This window comes from Octopus bimaculoides, chromosome 10 (genome assembly GCF_046866305.1).
Source record: "Octopus bimaculoides isolate indiv1 chromosome 10, ASM4686630v1, whole genome shotgun sequence".
In the NCBI taxonomy this organism is placed as follows: Eukaryota; Metazoa; Mollusca; class Cephalopoda; order Octopoda; family Octopodidae; genus Octopus; species Octopus bimaculoides.
The window spans coordinates 6,899,683-6,911,580 of record NC_142937.1 but is presented as its reverse complement, the minus strand read 5'-3'; the positions used below and the strand labels follow the sequence as shown (position 1 = coordinate 6,911,580).

General features: G+C 36.9%; 1 protein-coding gene across 1 annotated transcript in view; it reads left to right on the top strand.

Moving 5' to 3' along the window:
- Positions 1–11,898, top strand: part of LOC106871452 (dynein axonemal heavy chain 5) — a 330,351-nt gene that overhangs the window by 202,756 nt on the left and 115,697 nt on the right. Inside the window, exons 37-40 of the mRNA XM_089358345.1 lie at positions 3,845–4,069; positions 5,291–5,463; positions 8,647–8,825; positions 9,631–9,818. Of these exons, the coding sequence (XP_089214471.1) occupies positions 3,845–4,069; positions 5,291–5,463; positions 8,647–8,825; positions 9,631–9,818 (765 nt within the window). The remainder of the gene's footprint in view (positions 1–3,844; positions 4,070–5,290; positions 5,464–8,646; positions 8,826–9,630; positions 9,819–11,898) is intronic.

Below are 11,898 nucleotides of genomic sequence, written 5' to 3'. Positions count from 1 at the left end.
CGATGATGATGATGATGATGATGTAGCAATAGTTTGAATTACTCAGTTAAAATTTAAAATTCTTATCACATCTTAGGATTTTTTTAAATGAATAAATTGGAATAAATTACCATTCATGACATTATTATTGTAAAAAAAATCAAACCTATGTCTGTGTTTGTCTGTTTATTGTCTTTTCTTTGTGTATCTAAAATATTGACATACATGCATCAGAGAGAGCAAGAAAATGATAAAATTTATCTGGTTTGTGGTTTTATTATACTCTTTTGGAGTAGCATAAAATATACAGTTATTTTTTTTTTCCAAAAGGAAAACTTGATAAAAGTATGAACATTAAAATATTGGCTGATAATGAAAATAGTGACATCATTATTTTTAGTGGCCAGTAAACTACCAATGGTTACATTATAACATAATTCAATGTCAATAGAATGGTTTTATAAAACTGTTTGCAATTTTTAAAAACTGAAACTGCTATTCTGTTTCATAGATTACTCTGCTATCTTCCATTATGCTAATCACATTGACTTTTTCTTCCTTTTATTTTGCTAATACCATAAACACTCTTATTATCGGATCCTTAATAACCACAACTCCATATTTGTGACAAAAAAAAAAAAAGATAGAAAAATAGAAATGGAAAATGAATTAGATTTAGAAGATTAAATTTGCATACAGAAAATGGATGTGATGGCTGAAATGATATGCTATTGTGTTGCTGCTAGCTTATAATTTATGTATATGTTAAAATTGTGAAGGATACATTTTTGAATCACTTAAAAAGGCATATATTATTGAGAAATTGACCCCATTGTCACCCTATAATTCAGAGATCTGTGTTAGAAATGGAATGAAAGGATTATAGTATAGCTCTATCATTTCAAATAATATTTTGAATTTTCTGAGTTCATGTTGCTGAAGTAACTTGATTAAACTGATAGAAATATTTTTAAAGTTTTTTTTTTTTTTTAGCATAAATACATGTAAATGGGTTATCCTAATTACACAGAATTAAAATCCTTAGTTTCACACTGATCACCCTGGCCTTCATTCATAATAATCAACCTTAAATTTTTCTTCTTCTCCTCCTCTAACTACTACTAGTGCTGCCATTGCTGTCACAACTAGTACTACTATGCTACTGCTGCTGCTACTACTACTACCACATCATTATTGTTGTAGTTGTTATTTTAATGTAACCTGCTTCTGTATGGTGTAGAAGGTTGTCTATTTCGAGGGGATGATAAACACACCATGCTGTCAAGCTTAACAGTATTCTATGGCCCATGGATACCTTTAGTATCAGTTGCAAGAATTCAGTGGTAGTTTTTAGCAGCGGTCTTTTAGATCTATTCATGTGCCATTGTACTTTACACTTCCCTGCAATGCAAATGAAGAATAAAGGGACAAAACCTTCTGGTCAATTGTCTCCCCTCTTCCCAGACTGGATTTTTCTCCATCCTAAGAACCCTCACATCACCCCCAACACACAAGTCATATATTCCTTTCTGAGACACGAATCGCTCAACTCCTATCTACAACATATTCTTACTGTTCAGGCTACATTCTCTCTTCAAAATTTACTTGAGAAGTTAGTTTCTGCACATACAAACTCCACTCCTGTCACTCACCTATCTCACTTGGATCTCAGTAGTAACATCATCCAGTTACCTCATTTCAGAGTCTCTCTTTTCATTCTGCTAAACATATCTGCTCCCCTCTGTCATTCTTCATATGCATCCAAATTCTTTATTCGGATCCTCTCCTGCATTGAGAACATATATCTCATTTCACCTTTTCCTAAAGATGGCTCTCAAACTCATCCCAAACCAGAGCTGCTATTCTCGACCTTCAGCATCAACTTGTTTCATCCTCCACTTACAGACAATACACACCCTCCAAACACCTTTCTTATTTGAAATAATTAACCTATACCAAACTACAACTGTCTCTACACTCTACTGGTTCATTTTACCACTGTCTCATCTCAATACCTGCTTTGCCCAGATCCTATGGCATTTCAAGTCAGCCACCTGGTCAGAGTTCCACCAATTTTATACCTACTGTCATTGGCAGTGAGCATACTTCATTCTTGACCCATCAGAAACAGCTAGGTTTCAGTGACTGGAACTATCCATTCACTAGGGCTCTCACAATCATTCCATATGCTAGGCCTCATTATCGCTGGATATCTTCTTGCATATGCATTTCTTTAATGTAGTTTGGATCATCTCCGGAGGAGTGATTCAGACTCACACTCAGAAGATATTTCAGCTTCTTGCAATTGCTGACACTCTATAAAGTTCAAGTGATGACCACAAGCGAGCATTGCTTCCACCTCCAGAACGGCTTTGCTGCCACCCACAGTCAGCCTGCACCACGTTTGGTGAAAAGCTTATACGCCCTAACGTCAGGCCGACACTCTCTATCTGTCCTACCACTTCTATCACTGCTATAACAGCCACTCTTTGTTGGAGTGGGCTAGTCTAGTACTCCCAGCCCACTTGTCTCTCCTCCTCTCATCATCCTCACTTCTACCCAGCACCCCCCGACCAGACCCAACGCTAACCAATATGTCCAATTCTTCCCCACTAGAACACTGACCCTCATGAATCTCTTTCTTGCTCATGTCTTACTTGCAAGAGTGAAATTGTAATAGTTTAAACATTAATGGTATTTCTCTTGCCAGGCACAACCCTTTCTTCCAGACCTAGCAAGCAAAAGACAAAAACAGTGTTGCTTGGGGAATCTGTACATCCCTGTGATTGGCTAAGTGAACTATACTAGTTAGTATAGTATACTAACTAGTTTGTATAAATGAGCATGCGCAGAGCAGTCTGAGAAGAGTGTCGTATGTGCAGTCATAGTGTACAGGTTGTAAGAATTATTGAATAGAGATATCATGGCTTGCTTGTTGAAGATACACAGTTGGAGAGTAATAAGAGAACATTGGGAATGTTGATATTATAGCTGTTCAGATAAAACAGTGATGATGAGAAGTCGTACATTATATTAAAAAGAAAAGAAAAAAATATTTGTGGCAGTTCTATTGTTAACTTAAGGATGACCAGAGGCCAATTCATCATTTTGCTGTCTTTATGCAAAAATACATGTAGAGAAAAGTTGGTCATTTAGATAAATGACTGGATATTCTCATGACTATATAAGTTTTGAAGATTGTCATCACAATACTTACTATCCTCAAGATTGGAAACAATGGAACATATATCAAATCTTTCTTCTACTCATGAAGTTGCTAATGGAATCATCATCATCATCATAGAATTTATGTGTCCTCTGCTTTTAACAATTTATAACAATGAATTCTATAACATTTTACATGTCCTTGATATTTGCACCAAATATATAGCATCAGCTGTACCTTTAACCCTTCAGCTTTCACATTATTCTGTCAAAAGTAATGTTTATTCATTTATATTATTGGGAATTACTTATGCATTATTTTGTAGCTTTGAGGTTTTCATGAGGTAACTGTTAATTTTTAAAATAATATTGTAGGATTCATGTAAGATCTGGCCAGATTGAATGTGAAACAGGTAGAATATTTTGGCCGGATGTGGTCAGTTTAAATGCTAAAGGGTTAAAGCAGTTAGAATGAATATGAAGTTATTCATTACTTAAACGAGTAGCTACACTACAAAATGGGACTATTTTTTGCTTAACAGCACTGGGTTGAATTGTTCACTTTCGTGGCTTTATTTATCTTACCAAAAGTATCTTAACATCTGTTAGATAATGTTTATCAGATGTTAAATGTATGGAAAATATCAATTTACAATAAGTGTACTTATCATAACTGATAAATTGTTTATCTTGTCTGCAGGTTGGCCTGTTAGGCTTACAGATAATGTGGACCAGAGATTCTGAAGAGGCCCTCAGTCGAGCTCGAGTTGATAAGAAAATTATGGGATCAGTCAACGACAAATTTGGAGAAATCCTTAATGAGTTAATCAATGTAACAATGCAAGAGCTCAGCAAAGTAGACCGTACCAAATTTGAGACTCTTGTTACTATACATGTGCATCAAAAAGACATTTTTGAGGACTTGGTAATGTTTTAAATAATTATATTCTAAACATATTTGAAAATATAAATCTATGCTTTGTTATTATTATTGCTAAACTTTTGACTATATAAATTTAAAGGGATTTGAATAAAAAGCAGACATAATTAATAGTAAAACCCACAGCTATGTGGTTATAAAGTCAAGTTTGTAACGATGCAACCATGCCAGTGCATACCTGCCATATATATATATATGTATGTATGTATATATATATATGTTCAGCCATGTGAGAACAAAAGAACTGAAGTATTTCGGATTGCAAGATAGTGTGTAAGAGAAAATTGTGATGAAAAGAAATGTGTCCGCATGGATGATGGTGCACTTGCATTTAATGATTCTGCAAAGATAGAGGTTTGGAAATGCCACTATGAAAGAATTCTGAATGTTGATGTGTTCCAAAATGTCTTTGAATATTCTTGTATTTTACATAAATGTATTATGTCTAGAAGCAATGCCAAAGGATAATGGTAATGCAAAAGACACCAAGGTTCAGTTAAGCAACTGGCTGAGGTCAGTTGATAAAAGCTAGTCACTTGAAAAGTTCAGAGTATGGTACATCATACACAGACAGCAGTGGTCATTCTTGCCTTTGATTATGCCATAATTCAGGTGGAGGCAATTGAGAGGTTGTGCAGTAAATTTCCCCCAAATTTCAGTTCAGCCATTTTGTAGAGCAAAAAATCTAAGCTCTGCCTATCAATTTCATCAGTGATAGAGGAATTCAAAGTCACCAGCAAAAGAGCTATCAGCACACTGTGTCTATCTGAGAATGAGAAAGTCAGGCATGCCAACAAGACCATAAGGTGTAGCATAAGTTGGAAAACCCAGGAAGCTGTGAACACAGCAGAAATTCATCAGGAAATTGTTTGGATAGTTTGTCAAGGTTGGCTAGGCCTAGACAACTACAGTACCAAGAGGTGGAAAAGAAACCAGTGCCAGAACAAGTGAGAGTGCTCATAATGCAAAAGAGCCACAGTTCAACAAGGGAGATTGTCATGTGAAGGCAGTAGGGTTTCCCTACCAGGGACAGTTGATACAGTAGGATATACATATTCCAAGGTTTGACGAGTTCAAAAAAGGCTCTGTCCAGCCAATTAGAATAAAGTATTCAAAGACAGGTGTGAGAGTGAATAAAGTATATTTCGTCAGACTAACATTAATGGATTACACGCACATTCATATGTATGCACTTCTGTATTCCAGGTACGCATGCATATTAGGTCAGTTAATGACTTTGAATGGTTGAAGCAGTCCCGATTTAGCTTCAAAGAAGACATAGATCAGTGTATAATTTCTATCACAGATGTCAATTTCACTTATATGAATGAATTTCTTGGATGTACTGATCGTCTGGTCATCACCCCTCTTACTGACAGGTAACAAACTTAAACTATTGAATTCTCATGTTGACTCACTGATATTGTAATAATTACTTTTCTTATCAAGAAAAGCTTTGATCAAAGACATTCTAGCCATGACCATCCTATCGTTTTCTATGACTATGATGTGTTTTTTTTATAGTGTATCATTACTTTTTATAAAACAGCTGTGTGAGTTGAAGAAGACTTTGGCTGCTATTTTTAAGCTGTTAGATCAGGTTATGAAAGTTACAGAGAGGGTCATAGCCCAACTAATTAGGGAGCGAATCAATTTAGATGAGATGCAGTTTGGGTTCGTGCCAGGTAAAAGCACTACTGATGCCTTATTTCTAGTGAGACAGTTGCAAGAGAAATACCTAGCCAAGGATAAACCTCTGTACCTGGCTTTCGTTGACATGGAGAAAGCCTTTGACAGGGTCCCCCGATCCCTTATCTGGTGGTCAATGAGGAAACTTGGGATAGAAGAATGGCTAGTGAGAGCTGTGCGAGCCATGTACAGAGATGCGGCCAGTAAGGTGAGGGTTGGAAATGAGTACAGCAATGAATTCCGGGTAGAGGTAGGGGTCCACCAAGGTTCCGTCCTCAGCCCCCTATTATTTACCATAGTCCTCCAGGCAATCACAGAGGAGTTCAAGACAGGTTGCCCCTGGGAGCTCCTCTATGCTGATGACCTTGCCCTAATTGCGGAGTCACTATCAGAACTAGAGGAGAAGTTTCAGGTGTGGAAGCAAGGTCTAGAATTGAAGGGCCTTAGAGTCAACCTAGCTAAAACCAAAATCCTAATAAGTAGGAAGGTAGATAAAACACAAACCCCTTCAGGTAGATGGCCCTGCTCAGTATGTAGAAAAGGAGTAGGTAGTAACTCTATAAGATGTACCCGGTGCAAGCTATGGACACATAAGAGGTGCAGCAACATCAAAGGCAGGTTAACTAGCAAGTTAGTTTTTGTTTGTGGCAGATGTTCAGGTGCAATAAAGACTGCAAACAAACAGGAAACAACTTCTATCTCATTCCAGGGTGAAAAACTAGAGGTAGTCGATAGCTTCCGCTATCTGGGCGACCAAGTTAGTAGTGGGGGTGGGTGCGCTGAAAGTGTAGCTGCTAGAATAAGAATAGCCTGGGCAAAGTTTAGAGAGCTCTTACCCCTGCTGGCGACAAAGGGACTCTCACTCAGAGTAAAAGGCAGACTGTATGACGCATGCGTACGAACAACCATGCTACATGGCAGTGAAACATGGGCTGTAACTGCTGAGGACATACGTAAGCTCGCAAGGAATGAAGCCAGTATGCTCCGTTGGATGTGTAATGTCAATGTGAATACCCGTCAGAGTGTAAGTATCTTGAGAGAAAAGCTGAACATTAGAAGCATCAGTTGTGGCGTGCAAGAGAGACGATTGCGCTGGTATGGACATGTGGTGAGAATGGAGGAGGATAGCTGCGTGAAAAAGTGCCACACCCTAACAGTTGAGGGAACCCGTGGAAGAGGTAGGCCCAGGAAGACCTGGGCTGAGGTGGTGAGGCAAGACCTTCGTACATTGGGCCTCACCGAGGCGATGACTACGGACCGAGACCTTTGGAAATGGGCTGTGCGTGAGAAGACCCGGCAAGCCAAGTAAGATCGTTGCCAGTGCCCCTGGACTGGTTCTTGTGCGGGTGGCACATGAGATGCACCATTTTGAGCGTGGCCGTTGCCAGTACCGCCTGACTGGCTCCTGTAGGATTTTCGAGCGAGATCGTTGCCAGTGCCCCTGGACTGGCTTGTGCGGGTGGCACATAAAAGACACCATTTCGAGCGTGGCCGTTTTCGTGCGGGTGACACGTAAAAGCACCCACTACACTCTCTGAGTGGTTGGCGTTAGGAAGGGCATCCAGCTGTAGAAACTCTGCCAAATCAGACTGGAGCCTGGTGTTGCCATCCGGTTTCACCAGTCCTCAGTCAAATCGTCCAACCCATGCTAGCATGGAAAGCGGACGTTAAACGATGATGATGATGATGATGATGCAGAACCATGTAAAGGATTCTTCATTGTCTTATGTAGTAGATTGTTGTGCAGGGGTTGTATGTTTGTGGAAAGTGTAACTTGGCTTCAGACCAATGACTGAAACAAGTAAAAGATACAAGAAAAGATGTCATATACTTCTCGTGCTAGCCATTATCTGTCCTTTTGTCCCCCTCCCCCTTTCTCTTCACATCTTATCCTCTACATCCTTCCTTCACTTCTTTGAGTTTTTCATCTGCACTTTTGCAACTGTTTTCTTTCTTATTGTAAAAGAAAAAAAATGCTTGAAACATCTGTTTTTATTCTGATTTTTTTTCATTCCTCCAGGCAAATCAACTCAATAGAATTTGTTTTCTTTTCCAAACATTTATGGTAGAGACATTACCATTATTTGGGAACATCATTTTCCTGAATTGAAATTTATCATAGGGCAGATTTACCTATCACCATTTTAGGATTAATACTAGTTAATATATTAAGACTAATTCCTTTGACAAATATTTTCTCTCTTGTAAAAACTTTTGCCTTGTTCATTGTATTAACATAGGAAATGTCTGTTTATCAAACAGATTACTGCTGTTTGTGTTATTTACAAACTTCAACATTACTGCAAGGCTTTTGTATACTGCATCACATTATACTTTTGCCTATGCCATACACCTCTATGCTATTTTCATCATCACACTCTGTCCTTTCTCCTTCTTTCTCCACATCTACTCCTGTATGTCCCTCCTTTTCTTTTATTAATTTCTTACCAACACTTTTGAAACTATATTCTTTCTCTTTGATACAAAACAAGTGTCTGAAACATTCTGGATTTTTCTTTTTCCCTTCAAGGTGAAATCAACTCAGTAAAATATTTTTTTCTATCTCCAAAATTTCATGGTAGAGATATTACCATAGTTATTTTGGTATGTCATTCTTCTGAATAGCATAGTACATTTTTAGTGGGAAAGAATTAACAAGGCAAAAAAAAAAAAAAACAACATCAAAATGAAATATTTTTTATACATTTCTTGCTGCAAGTCAATATAGAAACAATTAGTAAATATTTTTTTCTGAGTTAGACTAGTATTTTTCAGTAACCAATTCATTGTCTTGGAAGTTTTAAAATCATATTTGCATTTGTGGTGATTGTATTAGCTTATTTATTTGTTTGTTTGTTTATTTCACACTATAGATGTTATATAAGTCTTGCTCAAGCGCTTGGAATGTCACTTGGTGGTGCTCCAGCTGGGCCAGCCGGAACTGGCAAAACTGAAACAACAAAAGATATGGGTAGATGCCTCGGTAAATATGTTGTCATATTTAACTGCTCAGATCAAATGGATTACAGAGGACTTGGAAGAATTTATAAAGGTGGGTCATAAGAATATTATTTCAGTTGTTAAAATTTGCTTCACTTTGTATTTTTAATTCCAGGAAATAATTCTCTAAGTTGTTACAGAGGAGAATAATTTGAAATAAATGATTACTATCGGAGACAAAATATTGAAAAAAAGCCCATTAGGTTAATCTTAAACTGTATTTAATATTTTTTTTATAGTTCAGAAAATGCCTAGAAATTATATATTTTAACTATATATAAAACTCTATGTATTCTTTTCTACTCTTGGCACAAAGCCCGAAATTTTTGGGGAGGGGGCCAGTCGATTAGATCTACCCCAGTACACAACTGGTATTTAATTTATCGACCCCAAAAGGATGAAAGGCAAAGTTGACCTCGGCGGAATTTGAATGTAAAGACAGATGAAATACCACTCAGCATTTCGCCCGGTGTGCTAATAATTCTGCCAGCTCACTGCCTTTATAAAACACATGTATTGAACATTGTTGAAGGTGTAACTATGTTAAAATTCCTGCTTGAGAAATGAACTTGTAACTGTTGGTGTTGCTGTGGAGAATATTCTTTCTATTGACATAAAATGAAACATCCAGCAGCATTCTAGTTTTCATTATCAATGAAAATATATTTTGATAACGACAGGTCTATTAGACCTGTCAGTACTGAGCTAGATTTGTCTTTCTTTGAAACATAAAGTTTTGTGGAGTGTTAGTATATCCCACTGAAGAAAATATATTTCCAGCATGTCACATTCTGTTTTTATATTTCTTTAAGTTAATTCAATGAGAATTTAATTACAGTTTGTTTATTGCTTTGCAGGTTTGTCACAGTCTGGCTCATGGGGCTGTTTTGATGAGTTCAACAGAATTGAGTTACCTGTACTGTCTGTTGCTGCTCAACAAATCGCTATTGTCCTTACATGCAAGAAAGAAAGAAAGCCAACTTTTATCTTTACTGATGGAACTACTGTTGATATGGATCCAGAATTTGGGCTTTTTATCACCATGGTAAATTTTACTGTTATATTGTATTTCTGATAGAAAATACATTACATGTATACTTAGGTCGATTCTGCATTTTTTAGGTCATTGAATTTAAGGTTAACTATAATTTATTCTTGCCTGGTGTGGAGGCGCAATGGCCCAATGGTTAGGGCAGCAGACTCGCAGTCATAGGATCGCGGTTTCGATTCCCAGACCGGGCGTTGTGAGTGTTTATTGAGCGAAAACTTGCTTTTTTAGCAGATCGTATTGTGTGTTGGCACTCCATCGCTTACGACATCGAGGGTTCCAGTTGATATGATCAACGTAACAGCCTGCTCGTGAAATTAACGTGCAAGTGGCTGAGCACTCCACAGACACGTGTACCCTTAACGTAGTTCTCGGGGATATTCAGCGTGACACAGTGTGACAAGGCTGGCCCTTTGAATTACAGGCACAGCAGAAACAAAAGTAAGAGTGAGAGAAAGTTGTGGTGGAAGAGTACAGCAGGGTTTTCCACCATCCCCTGCCGGAGCCTTGTGGAGCTTTAGGTGTTTTCGCTCAATAAACACTCACAATGCCCGGTCTGGGAATCAAAACGGCGATCCTATGACCGCGAGTCTGCTGCCCTAACCACTGGGCCATTACGCCTCCAGCAGATCGTATTAACTAAAAGTTTAAAAATGCTTGTGGTGTATGTGTACATATGTGTGCGTATTGTGAGGAGAGAGAGAACATTTCTTTTACTCATTGATTCAAACACACTTCCAATGGAATATTTGTTAGAAGTCTTTAACCCTTTAGCATTCAGATTACTCTGTCAAATATAATGCTTATTTATTCACATTATTTTGTATTGGTCATACATTTTCTTGTAGCATTGAGGTTTCGCTAATGTAATTAATGTTTAGAATGATAAATGCTGGGTAGGTGTGAGAGGTCAGATCTGACCAGCTTGAACATGAAACAAGTAGAATATTTGGGATGGATATGGCTGGATTAAATGCCAAAGGGTTAATTACTATATCCAGTTCATAATGTCCCTGAAGCTTCTTGTCTTGTTCACAGTATCCCCCCAAAAGGGAGATTCCATTTTGTGTGTTTTCAAGAATAAAGAAGAAAATTTAAGAATTTATTTAGCTTTTCTTATTATTTCTGTAAAGGAAGTCAAGATGGTTGTACACTATTAACAATGCTTTGTTTTATGAAGCTCAGCCACTCTCGAAAGTTATTTCATATCCTTAACAAATTACAGTTTGTCAATTCAATTGCTTTTTTTTTGTTTTGTTTTTTGTTTTTCAGTTTTTTTTTTTGAAGTAAAAGGAAAAGATACTTCTTATATTTCTAGTGTCTTGTATCTATATTTATATCTTCTAACAAATAAGTAATAAAACATCTATAAGAACAAATTTTCAGATTGTGCTACTAAATGTTGTCACGTTGCTTATGTTTCATATATTCAGCATTATTTATGAACATCATAAACTGCCATTTAAGTTCCCAACCACAAACTGTTATAGCATATATCTATCTCTGTGTTGAAAACAACACAAGCTTAAATTACGAAGATTAAATGAATGTTAAGTTTGAAATATGTACAGTTAATGCAAGAATATTTTTGCAAGTGATTAAAACATTTTTCTTTCTTTATATTCTCATTCACATAAATTGTTATGTTGCTAAAAGCATTTTACATCATGCTGGACTTTTAATCACTTTCTGCAAATCCATTTGGTGGTAATGTAATTTGTGTGAATATTTGTAAAGTTTTTATTACATCTTTTCGCCAACCTCAGCATTCTAGCTATGTGTATAGCATAATGCTTGTATTTGCGAAGGAAATCTTTGTGTGGAACAGTGACGGTTCCTTCTTAAACCATTAAAATAAACTTGTGTTATCTGTTATAGATATCGACAACGAAGCATTTTTGTGGTTATTGTTTTGACCTCCACTTACATAATTTGTTATTCATATAGCAAGAGAAGCCATTTATTGTCAACTGTGGCAACCATTATCTAAAATTCTTCTGCCTATTTCCAACCCTAAACAATAATATAACAAAATTGATTTATTACTTCCATTCATCCATATAATCACATCGCTCTA